Source organism: Lissotriton helveticus, chromosome 4_1, assembly GCF_964261635.1.
Source record: "Lissotriton helveticus chromosome 4_1, aLisHel1.1, whole genome shotgun sequence".
Taxonomy (NCBI): domain Eukaryota; kingdom Metazoa; phylum Chordata; class Amphibia; order Caudata; family Salamandridae; genus Lissotriton; species Lissotriton helveticus.
In genome coordinates this window covers 1,367,642,385-1,367,654,827 of record NC_136063.1, presented here as the reverse complement: position 1 = coordinate 1,367,654,827, position 12,443 = coordinate 1,367,642,385, and the positions used below count along the sequence as shown (strand labels likewise).

Sequence of the window (12,443 nt, the reverse complement as noted above, 5' to 3'; positions counted from 1 at the left end):
GCCTCGGGTTGTGAAATGTGCATTCTTTCTCTGTGAAGTCAGAGCGGCGTTTACGGGAGTGCGTGAGACATAACATTTTGCTTGGCTGCCTTTTGTCTGTGAGCGGTGCTTTAGTTTGCTCTGCTGCTCTTAAAACAAACACAGAGGGCCAAACTGCAGGCTTGTAGTTCACATCGTACATGGTAGCATTTCTTTCTTATTTTAATTCTGTGGGAAGAAGGCACGTCAGTCACTTCTTCCTCTGGTGTAAGCATCTCCCCTCTTTGTAGGTCAGGCTTCTGCTGCTCTTCCTGTGTCCTCCTGCTGCTGTCATTATGCTTTTAACATATGCCGCAGGCTTCTGCAGCTCTCCCTGTGGCTCTGCTATCTGCTGCTCTCTCTTTGTTTTAGGTTCAAATATTCTATTAATCCCAGAAAAGACAGCCATTCTATAAGACAATAAGGTTTTAGAGTGTTCTGTCCAGAGACCTCAAAATAAAGGATAAATGGAATTTAAGTTAATTTATATAATTAACTGCCACCATACACAAACAGCCAGGTGAAAGGCCGCGCGGGGGTATCGAAGGGGAAAATTCAATTTTTAATAACCAATCTGTTTGTCTACATAAAAACAGTATGTCCACTGCAGATTTCACCCTGGAGAGGACATCAAGACCTCAACCCCCCCCTTCTGCAAGGCGTTGTCTCTGGTTGCCGGCCATCATGCCATAGATAGCCGTTATCCCATATGGTTTGCCAGCAAGTTCTCTAGGAAAAGGTTTGCCAAATCCACTTGGGAAAACACATATTCTTCCCTCCATTCATGACTCTAAGTTTAGACTGAGTCTACCACGCCCCTTTCCTTTAGGCTTTTCTTTATCTCCAAAAGTGCTTTTTTATGGAATAGTGTTTATGGACCTACCTCTGGAAGGACAAGAAGCTTGTCTGAATCCAACATAACTTTGTCGATGTTTATGGCAGCTCGTACCATTCTGTTTGTCAACTCTACAGTTGCAAGGGTGACCACCACTGTACCTCCAAAGTCCACACTGTTCTTCTGTCCCTTCTAGGGGAGCCTATAATTTTCCCCCACTTGTGGATACAGTACTTCCATATCCACCTCCAGCACCTCACTCACCACAGCACATAGGTTTCTTTCAGTTTATCCACCTGGATCGAAGATGGACCCCAAGTATTCTCAACTGTGTCCCTCTACAGAGGCTGTCTAGGCACTTAGTCCTTGCATCCAACATTGTAATCTATCAATCTCCTTTAATCTAATAAACTCTAAGTCACAGCATTAGATGAGGTGTCCACCTGCTCTTCCAAGGAGTGCAGCCTCTTCTTCACAGATTCTTGCTCGTTTTCAATTGCATTTAGTCTGCTGTATAGACCCTCCACTTTTATTTCCCACAGCCGTTACCTCTTTCTCAGTATTCATGGTCTTTTCTACCAGTTCGGCATGCATGGCATTCATGGTACCCAGTGTTTCCTTCTCGAGAGTGAGCTATGGATTTTCATCAGTGTCCATTGCTGGAGCATTTGCCCACTTGGCCCCAGTTCAATTTTTGGGGTAAAAAAATCCCTAGTTATGCATCTGTTTTCCATCCTTATTGATCTGGTTGTTCACTTTTGGGATCTACCTCCCACAAGGAGCCACCTTCCTTAAGGTGCACCAGTGCCAAGGTACTGCATCTTGTCAAGGTCCCCTCATGGGCCTCATCAGACTGAGGGTACTCTTGGCTGAGGCTGAAGCCAGCACAGATCATCATCACATGTGTCAGTCTGTCTCTTTGTCTATTTTCCTATCTACCTGTCTGTCTATATTACCCTAGTTAATCTGGTTAGAACTCAAAACCAAATATTCACAGCACAGTTCATACTCTAGTCTACGATGGAAACCTCGTAATGTAGGTAAGGCGACCTGGCTGATCGCCAACGAGCCAAGGCCATGCTAATGTTCAACAGTAGGCTGTACACATCACTAACATAATCTATGACCAAAGGTGGCTTCATTAGGTTGCTAACCAGACAGTACAAACTTCCACTTTGTTTCTGACCTTGACATGAAAAAGATAAATGTATGTCCCCTTCCAAACAAAGGCACCGAACTTTATTTTCAGGCTGTGCTTAAAAAGAAATTAGGTATGGAAATTAATGTGGTGATTTGTCACTGCGATAGGAGTCCCTAGATTGGATTCTTTGAAAAGCCACTTCTTCATTTTTGTCACTTGTGTATAAAGCCCTGTTCAGTAATTATGAGAGAAAAAGATACCTTTAGTTGCCAATAAAGCGAAGTGAAATAATGTTGTGAGAGCTAGACGTTTTGATAACTGGTTAAGACAAAGCTTTCTGTACTTTCTCAATGTTAACGATGCATGTATGAAATAACAAAGGACTGTGACTAAGCTGCTTTTATTGTGAAAGGTGTTTGTGGTGGAAGAAGCAGCAAATGACTGTCAATCACTTTTTGTTCTTTTCATTGCTGATTTTTTGTTTTCTTTTTTCTCTTCCTTGTTTTAGAATCTGCAACAATTGTGGGAGAATTGTACTCCACGCGGGGAGATGATTCCTCATGAAGTCTTTGGATCCCCTCTGGAATCAAATGCGACTTCCCATCCTGCAGAGTAAAGCCAGTACTAGCCAGACAGCGAACGAGCAGTGGCGGTGGTGCAGCAGTGGCGGCTGTGAAGTAAAAAATGAAATCCAGCCACGAAAGGAGTAATGAATGCTTGCCACCCAAAAAGCGCGAGATTCCTGCCACGAGTCGGCCGACTGAAGAGAAGACAGTGGGACCGGCCAATGAAAATCACAGGGCAGAGAGCTCAACATGGCGCCCTGGCACACCCAGCAGTCAGTGCGGCATGGCTGGACGACAGCATGGAGCCTCAGTCACTTTGGCAGACGCTGGTTCACAGCAGGGTACTGGTTTACATAAGTCATCATCTACTGTCATGGACTATTCCTCCTCTTGTGCTCCAAAGTCTATCTTGGCAACAACAGAGTACCCTTCTTCGCTGTCTCAGACTGGGATACCAGTTACGAGCATGCAGTACAGCCACTTGCAGCAGGCCTACCATTTTGTTAGCCCCCAGTACAGTGCACAGTATGCAGGGCTCATCCCACCGCAGCTGATATCCCCAACATCTAGCTGTGCAACGGGCACTGTGAGCTCTACAGGTTCTGCAGTAAGCACTCCATCCCATCGCGCTCAGCTGGAAACGTATTCTTCTCTTCGGGGAAGCACAAGTACATCTAGTTCACTGGGACACAAGGTCGAGCAGCACTTAGTGAGAACATCAGGATTAATCTCATCCTCATCACCTCCTCATACCCAGGCAAACCAATATATCCATGTTTCTAACTCGCCACATTGTGCAAGCAGAAACCTCTCTCCTCCAAGCATCCCTGTACATTTGCATCCTCATGCACAAGGAATTCCACTCACCCTGTGTCCACCATCTCAAGTGGTAGTGCAGTATGCGGACTCCGGTGGCCATTTCATCACACGGGACAATGCAAAAAAGGCAGAGAACTTCAGGCTGCAGGCAGCACAGGCAAAGGAGATTTTAAATGGAGAGATCGAAAAGAACAGGAGATATGGCACTTCACCCTCCACGGACCACCATCTTCTCAAATCAGGCAATAACAAATCTACTTCCCAGCATTACGAGTCTAGACATGTGGTGGTCCACCCAAATCGCACAGAGTACCATGTACGGGATTCCTCAAGTGGCCGAACCTCAATGATGGTTGCACCAAACAGCAACCCTCCCACAGCTGAAATTGAAGCCCACCAGACCACTAACAGAGAAGCGTCATCTTCAGGAGTCCGGAACAAGGGAAACCTCCATTTAGGAAAATCAATCCACCGCTCATATGCATTATCACCACAGCAGACTTTAAGCCATGAGGCTGTGAAAGCTGTGGCCACTCTTTCCCCTCACACGGTCATTCAGACCACACACAGTGCAGCAGAGCATCTTTCGGTTGGGTTGCCTGCTACTGCTTTCTATGCGGGTACACATCAACCATTAATTGGCTACTTTAGCAGTCATCAGCACATGCCTGGATACCCTGGAGGCCTGCCACCACACCTCGTGATTCCAGGAACCCAGCCAGTGCTCATACCCGTGGGCAATGCCGATATAGACTCATCAGCACCTACTATAGTTACTTCATCTCCTCAGTTTGCGGCTGTGCCTCACACATTTGTCACTACAGCCATTCCAAAAAATGAAAACTTCAGCGCTGAACCTTTGCCAGCTCAAACTGCCTATCAGGCAGCAGTGGTGCAAGCCCAGATCCACCTTCCTGTGGTACAGCCTGTGGTGTCTCCTACCGCAGCGTCTCCTACACTGCCCCCTTACTTCATGAAGGGATCAATCATTCAGCTGGCCAATGGAGACCTGAAAAAAGTAGAAGACCTAAAAACTGAGGACTTCATACTCAGTGCAGAAATTAGCAATGAACTTAAAATTGACTCCAGCACAGTGGAGAGGATTGATGACAGCCATACTCCGGGCATTGCCCTGATCCAATTTGCGGTTGGAGAACACCGAGCACAGGTAAGCAAGCACTGGGTTACTTGTGGATGTTGATGGAGCTATAATGTGTGTGTGCTCAACACTGTGTGTGTGTGTTGTTTTATTCCATGTATAGTAGCTGTCTGACAACTGTTGACCCACAAGTAAAGTCATCCTCGTAAATGTAATACTTTCCACTTTTGGAAAAAAAAGTTGGAAGAAAATAGAAAATCACTCGGCGTGGCCGTGGAAGATGAGTGAAAAACAGCATAGTATTATTTTTAATACCTCCTTTTTGTTCTAGTGGCATATATTTGCCACACTACCCCCAATACTGTGGTTTATCAAAGTACCATAACAATTTGAGCTCCTCATAGGACCATCATAGGGATCTCAAAGGTAGCATTTTTCTTCTTTCATTCTCTGACAGCACTACTTAATTGTAAATGGTACAAATAAATGTGTTTAGCCTGTGATGGGGTCATGGGTTCTTCACAAAAATTGATTTTACTGAAGGTTAAAATTGGAATGTGATTTGTTCCCATCACCACCAATTTTTTCATTTGCTCACTCCCTAGGTGAAAAAAGTGTCTTTTAGGGGACATTAGAGAGACTGTCCATCAAAATGATGGTTCATCCACTCTGTATAGAGTGCCCCTACATGCTCTGCCTGTGGAAACCTTAGACTGGCAGCTCTCAATTCATCCTCTTTAATTGGAGTAGATGGTCCGTAGTAGTTTGTTACCTGTTCGGGACCTCCATGATAAGAAAGCAGGGTGGTCCCAAGCAGAAAAAAAAACACAAAATGCTCCCTACACCATGAGGGAAAATTCCCAAGGTGTCAGGGCTATATTTTCCCCATATTTTAGCAGGTTGAATCTGATTAAATTTAAATGGGAGAAAAGGCCATGTACATCTGGCACATACCAACACCTGCTGATTTTGGTGTGGTATTTTTTATTTTGTTTATTTATTTTGCGTGTTTGTACCGCGCTAGGATCACTTCCCGAAGGAGTATCTCCGCGCCTTTGGCAGCCAAAAAGCAACTAGCGGACCCTAACCATAAACATAAGTCAATTTTGAAAAAGGAATGTCTTTAATTGCTTCCTAAAAGGAAGGTGGTCCTTGCACTGTCTCAAATACAGTGGAAGGCTGTTCCACAAAGTTGGACCAGCAACCGTAAGAGATCTTCCCCCTTGTCTCGCTTTGCTAAATTTTGGAATCTGTAACAATGCCTGCTCACTGGATCTCAAAGAGCGTGTCGGTGTATACCAGGAGAATTTATTGATCAGGTATGCTGGACCATTTCCCTGTAGACACTTATGCATTGTACAGCAGATCTTAAACTTCACCCTCTGTTTGATGGGTAACCAATGCAACTTCTCCAAAAGGGGTTTAGAGGGGGTGCGAGAGGGCTTATTCAGGACCAGACGGGCCGCAGTATTCTGGACTACCTGGAGTCTAGAAATTACCGCTTCATTTGTTGACAACAACAGCCCATTGCAGTAGTCCAAGCGACTCAATACTAGGGCCTGCACCAAGGTTCTCCTAGTAGAGTCAGGTAGTAAAGGGAAAACCTTTCGTAGCATCCCGATGATATGAAAGCAGGAGCCCACCACTTGATTGCTATGATGTTTTAATGAGAGCTCCTGATCAAGTCGGACGCCAAGGTTTTTCACTACCTACTTGGGTTCTGGGGCCGGGCCAAGATCTTGAGGCCACCAGTCTGGGGTCCACAGAAGTTTGGCCTCACCGAACAGCATCACCTCCGTTTTTGCAACATTACACTGCAGGAGGTTTGATGCCATCCAGTTTGCCACCGCCTTCATCCCCTGGGCAAAGGAGTTCCTGACCTCCACCGTAAGGGTTTTAAAAGGAAAGAGGAGTTGGGTGTCATCTGCATATGACACTGGAATAAATCCATACGATCTCATGATGTTAGCTAGGGGGGCCACATAGATATTAAACAGAGTAGGGCTCAAACAAGAGCCCTGTGGCACCCCCTTAGAGATCTCCAACTCCTCTGACCGATAATCGCCCAGGGTGACCCTTTGGGTACGACCTGTCAGGAAACTCCTCAGCCATGACAACGCCTTGCCTTCCAGGCCGATGTTAACTAGCCTGGCTGTCATGATGTCATATGACACGGTGTCAAACGCCGCAGACAGATCCAGCAGAACCAGGATAACAGAATGACCTTTATCCTGGAACATGCGTAGATCGTCTGCGACTGACAGCAAGGTGGTCTCGGTGCTGTGTCTTGGTCTAAATCCCGACTGAGAAGGATCCAGACCGCCTACTAGCTCAATGCAGCTAGATAGGTGGCGATTTACATATTTCTCTATAATCTTCCCCAAAAAGGGGAGAAGAGAGATGGGCCTTAAATTCGCCAACTCCGTCCAGGGGATGGTGGTATTCTTCCTCAGTGGCCTTACTAGCGCCCTCTTCCAGTCCATAGGAACCTGCCCTGTACAGAGGGAAAGATTAATCAAGTTCTGGATTTCTGGTCCAAGAACTTCCACCAGCTTAGGCAGGATGCGGGCAGGAATGCTATCATAGGGACTTCCACTCTTAATCTGTGCAACCAGTGAGATTACCTCCTCCAAAGAGATAGGAGGGAAGCTAGAGAGGCATTGAGTAGGTGGTCCTGATAGTACACTCGACTGGGATATGTTGTTATTATTTGTTCCCACAGCCGTCTTTGAGGCCATTATCTTCTCATAAATAGCCTCTATCTTCTCCATGAAGAAGGTAGAAATCTCATTGCACAGCTCTTGAGTGGCTACCTCCACAGTCTCACAGGCTGCTGGTCTGGTAAAGGTTTGTAAGATGTTGTACAAAACTCTAGAATCTTTCCCTGCCTCTATGAGTTGTGCAGCAATATGGTTTTTCCGCGCAGTCCTGATGGCTTTATGGTACAATTTAGAAGAGGATTTATAGAGTGTTTTATCCTCCTGCTTTCTAGACCGTCTCCATAGTTTTTCCAATTTTCTTGTCTTTTGTTACAAGGATCTTAGATCTTCAGAAAACCAGATTTCTTGCTTTGTAGCTGGGCGGGGTTTGTAGATTTTCTGGGGGATAGTATTATTTATTGCATCCTTAACTGCCTCGTCAAACCTGTACAATTCTTTTGTTATATCTCCTGTAGTGAGTCCATACAGGGGAGCTTTATACTGATCTCTAAAGGCTTCCACCGTTAGTTTATGCCAGGGCCTCCTTTTAGTGGCCAGAGTACTCCGCTTTTGAGGTTTATTGTTAGTAGCAGTGTGGAACTTTAAAATAAAATGATCTGTCCAGTCTACTTGTTCAGGAGGCATACATTTGATTAAAGGTGAGTTGGACATTACCAGATCCAACGTATGGCCTGCCTCATGAGTGGGGCCGTCATTGATCTTTTTCAGCCCTAGGGAGTCTAGGTCCATTAGGAGAGTTCTTGCCTCCCTACAGTCCTCTAACTCACTATGGACATTAAAATCCCCTACCAAGAGGAAATCCTGATTATCTTGTACAAATGGTGCTAAAGCCTCTATTAGCACGACTGGAAAAGTCCCAATCGGACCTGGTGGTCTATACAACAATGCACCCTTCCTTTGATCTCTGGGATTAGGACTAAGTTTAAAAATGAGTAGTTCCATTTGAGGATTACTAACTTCCTCCAGTATAGTTAAATTCAATTCCTCTTTATAAACAATTGCCACCCCCCCTCCAGTTTTCTTTAAGCGGTCAACCCTGGCAATCTTATATCCTAATGGGACACTAAGTGTGATTGCTGGAACCAAATGGGGCTTAAGCCAGGTTTCTGTTAAAAAACAGAGGTCTGGCTCCTCAGTCAGTACAAGATCCCATATCTGTGTAGAATGCTTCACTAAAGATCGAGTATTACAGAGTAGATTTTTACTCCAACTAATGGAGTTATCTGCCTGTATATTAATAGGAACACAATCTAGTTTTCTTGCTGGTATGACCTCAGCTACCTGTGAATGCCTGTTCCAGTTCATATCAAGATCAAACTGTCTATGGCATCTGTAACAGGAAAAAGGACCTTCAGCCGGGGTATCAATACAAAAAGTACAGGCATAGGACATATCAACACGAATCGCAAGCAATACCTGCGAAGTATATGATATTCGTGTGGTAGACGATGTTTCTAGGACATGTGATGGTAGCGCCATAGTCTCCAGCCCCTTGGCCCCGTCCTGTCGCGGACGGGCGCAGACGGGCTGGTCTTCGGCTCGTCTTAGGCGCAGGAGTAGGCGCCACACTGCGCGCTAGGGCCGACGAGGGGCTAAATAGCCCAGGAAGTGTCAGAGTCTAGAGCGCTAACCGCTCGCTTTCCAATATGTCCTGCCTCAGCCCCGCCCTCCACACACCGGGATTGGCTGCCGAGCGTGCAGGCTTAGGTAGGATTTTAAACTATCGTGGCTTTGGTGTTTGCAGGTATGCGAGATTATTGCAGTGAAATACACAACCTAATTCCTTCTATTCAGGTTAAAACACTGTCAGCATAATTTTACAATCAACATTAAAAATAATTCGGTCGTTTTTAAAAAATCCGTTTCCTTTTACAATTTGCAATTTAGGCACCGCTATCTGATTTTGTAGCGCCAAGCGGGGTCAGGAGAAGCTGCCACCACCTCCCTACCGCAAAATGCGCTGCCTCCTCGCCGCCTAAATAGCCCAGGAAGTGTCAGAGTCTAGAGCGCTAACCGCTCGCTTTCCAGTATGTCCTGCCTCAGCCCCGCCCTCCACACACCGGGATTGGCTGCCGAGCGTGCAGGCTTAGGTAGGATTTTAAACTATCGTGGCTTTGGTGTTTGCAGGTATGCGAGATTATTGCAGTGAAATACACAACCTAATTCCTTCTATTGTGGTAAACCCCACAATCTGCATGTTATTCCTAATTTTTAGGGAAACACATGCAATTGGCGCTATTTATTGCACCTGGTGTATTCCAAACCTTGAGGTACCAAATTTCATTGGGTTCTGTAAATCACACCAATTCCCCCATGATCAAGGCCTGAACCTCTTTCCTGATAGCAGCTCACCTTCACATAGAAGGCATGCATGTGCATGGTTATCTGTATATATGAGTAACGCAAGCTCCCGTGGATGACTGGGTATCTCAAAGTGCAAAATAAACTAATTGCTTACTTGACATTGTGATAGTCTTCATACTCCTGGTGGTCTGATAATTGTGAGGTCTGTGTCAGTATGCTTAGTTGTTCAATTGATTCAGGTCTACGGTGTTTATGTGGGCATTGTCACAGTGTTTCCTTGCATGGCTGTCCCAGTAGGGACTGTCATGCAGGAAACAGCTTGTTTTTATGAATTATAAATGAACATGTTACCGCCAACACGCTAAAAAAATGTCAATTTTGATGTGGGATCTGACTAAAGGTGGACAATATCCAAATCACAAATGAAGGGTACAGGTGCAAATACATAGGGCTTTCTACCATTTAAAGTAGTAAGGTTACTCTTTTAACCGGAGGCTGAAGGATAAGAGTCAAGATTGCTCTTAATGTGAGGTGAGCAGTTGCTATGGCGGGTTGCATGAGCAATCATTGTACGCTATTGCACGCTCTGTCAATGTTGCCTCCTGGTGTGCCTTTTATTCCCACAACCTTCTTTTTTGGCTCACAGATTCGACCTGACAGTTGTGATTTTGGATTCCATGATCTCCTTGAAGTATTTAGTTGCAGTTTTATTTTCTTGTTAATTTGTGACAATGTGTGACAGTTGAATCTCACACCCCTGCAACAATCACCTTACCTCTGAGGGGAGGTGGGCAACTTTTGAACTTGACACTACTATGGCAGATAGGGGAAGGCCTACCCCATTGCCGTAAGGGCCAAGAGGAATTCCCACTAAGTAGTACACCCTCCCGTGTGCAAAACACAAACCACAAAAGGTACTCCTTGAATACGTGGTTGGGGAACCCGTATTTACAACAGTAGACCCTAATGAGGTACCAAAGGGAATTCCTATTATGAAGAGACCCACTAGGGAGTGGGAAAGGAAACAATTCCTTTTGTTTTAATTTTCCTCACACACCCTAGTGGTGTCATGCTTCATCATTGGGTCACCCTGACGCCTAGAAATCAGGGTGGGCTCGACCATATTTCAGGGAGCTCTTAGTGAGAAAATGACCAAGGGAAATTAAAGATTCAAAAAACGCAGACAGATCCCAGTATCCTTTTATTCTTGGATCTGCTAGGGTTATTAAAAGTGTAAAAGGGGGTCATTGGGCGTATTTATGGTCCTATGACCCTAAAGCCAACATGTTTCAATCCTATATGGGCCTTGTTAGGTCCTGGACTTTTTTCAGGGCAACATAATACCCTCCCTGGAAAATGCAGAAGAAGAGTCCCTATACTGCTGTTTATGTATGGGCTGGTAGCTGCTTCTTATTATTTGTATGAAGATAATTATCTTTTCAGTTTCTCTTTTCACTCCATCTGTGAATAAAAACAAATAACAAAGAATCAGATCATAGTGTATCATTCACTCTATGTATGTCACTGCTTCCCATGTGTGATATACTTATCAGTGCATCTGTGTAGTTTACACAGTAAAAGAACACATCATCCGTCATACCAATTTGGTATGTGATTAAGACGCTCTTTCTAGTTTTACCACACTCTCATAGGTGGCACAATATTGTGTTGCGACGATCATTATCGCATACTGTTGTTATTCACATACTTGTGCGTGCACAACCATAGTGATGCAAACCTGTGTCAGTCATCCCAAACAGCACATTGCTGCTATCAGTCATTGTGATTGGCCATTCATCCAACTCATTCACACTGTATCCCTTACCCCACTGTGGGAGAGGAACTCGTCTCTGGGCACCTCACAACTTCAAGAGGTAGCCCTGTAGTCACACACATCGTAGCATAAGCAAAATACCAGACAGGAATAGCGAAACAAGGGAGAAAAAGATACGAGGTTTAAAAAGCCAGAAAAGTCTATATTGTGGCGGAATCACTCATACTTGTTTTCTAGTAAGTGGTTTGCTGCTGCTTATAACATCAAGGGTCCTGCCCCACTGTTCAATCTATTTGGTGCGGGTCTCCGGGCTTTTACTCGGAACCGGTGGAGGAAGAGGTTTAAAATTGTCTGATCGCTGCCCCACCTACTGGGTGCGGTCAAGACCGTGCATGGTGGATGTGACGCATGAATATTGCGTCACTGCTTTCAAAGAACCCTGGGACATGTAGTCAATAGCAGCGGTTCCCATCCTAAGGGTGGAGGTGCAAATACATAGGGGCAGATTTATGATGACTGGCGCATCCCCAGGGATGCGCCAGTCATCCTGCGCAGCTGCTCTGCCACCCATGGTGCGCCGCATTTACAATGCGGCGCACCATGGGGCAAAAACAGCACAGATGCGTCGCAGCTCCAGCAAGGCTCGGCGGTGCCCCATCTCCACAATGCTGCGTCAAGACCTACGCCTGCTTCAAGCAGGCGCAGGGTTTTGACGCAGCATTGTCCCGAAAGTGACTGATTGAAATCTCATAGATTTCACTCAGCCACTTTTAGGAGGCGTTCCTACGCAGGAACGCCCCCCCCCCCTGCGCAGGAACGCCTCCTTATGGCGCAGGGCTTTACAACGTGACGCATCACCTAGATGCGTCACGTTGTAAATAGGGCGCATTATTTGCGCCGCCGTTGCGTCAAATAAAGTGACGCACCGGCGGCGCAAGGCCTTCATAAATCTGCTCCTAAGTGTTTTCCACCCTTTGAAGTGGTACATTTACTCTTTTAGCCAGAGGCTGATGGATAAGAGTCAAAATTTGTCTTAATTTGTGGTGAGCAGTTGCTATGGCAGGTTGCATGAGCAATCATCGTACACTTTTGCACGCTCTGTCAATGTTGCCTCCTGGTGTGCATTTTAGTCCCACAGCCTTCTTTTCTGGCTCGCAGATTCGACCC

The 12,443-nt window shown here is 45.6% G+C and overlaps 1 protein-coding gene across 2 annotated transcripts in view; it reads left to right on the top strand.

Annotated features, from left to right (window-relative positions):
• ATXN1 (ataxin 1) overlaps positions 1–12,443 on the top strand; it is a 1,154,375-nt gene that overhangs the window by 1,131,341 nt on the left and 10,591 nt on the right. For both annotated transcript variants that reach the window (XM_078687925.1, XM_078687926.1), the window contains exon 9: positions 2,503–4,547. In XM_078687925.1, coding sequence (XP_078544051.1) covers positions 2,679–4,547 — 1,869 coding nt within the window. In that variant the 5' untranslated portion in view covers positions 2,503–2,678. The remainder of the gene's footprint in view (positions 1–2,502; positions 4,548–12,443) is intronic.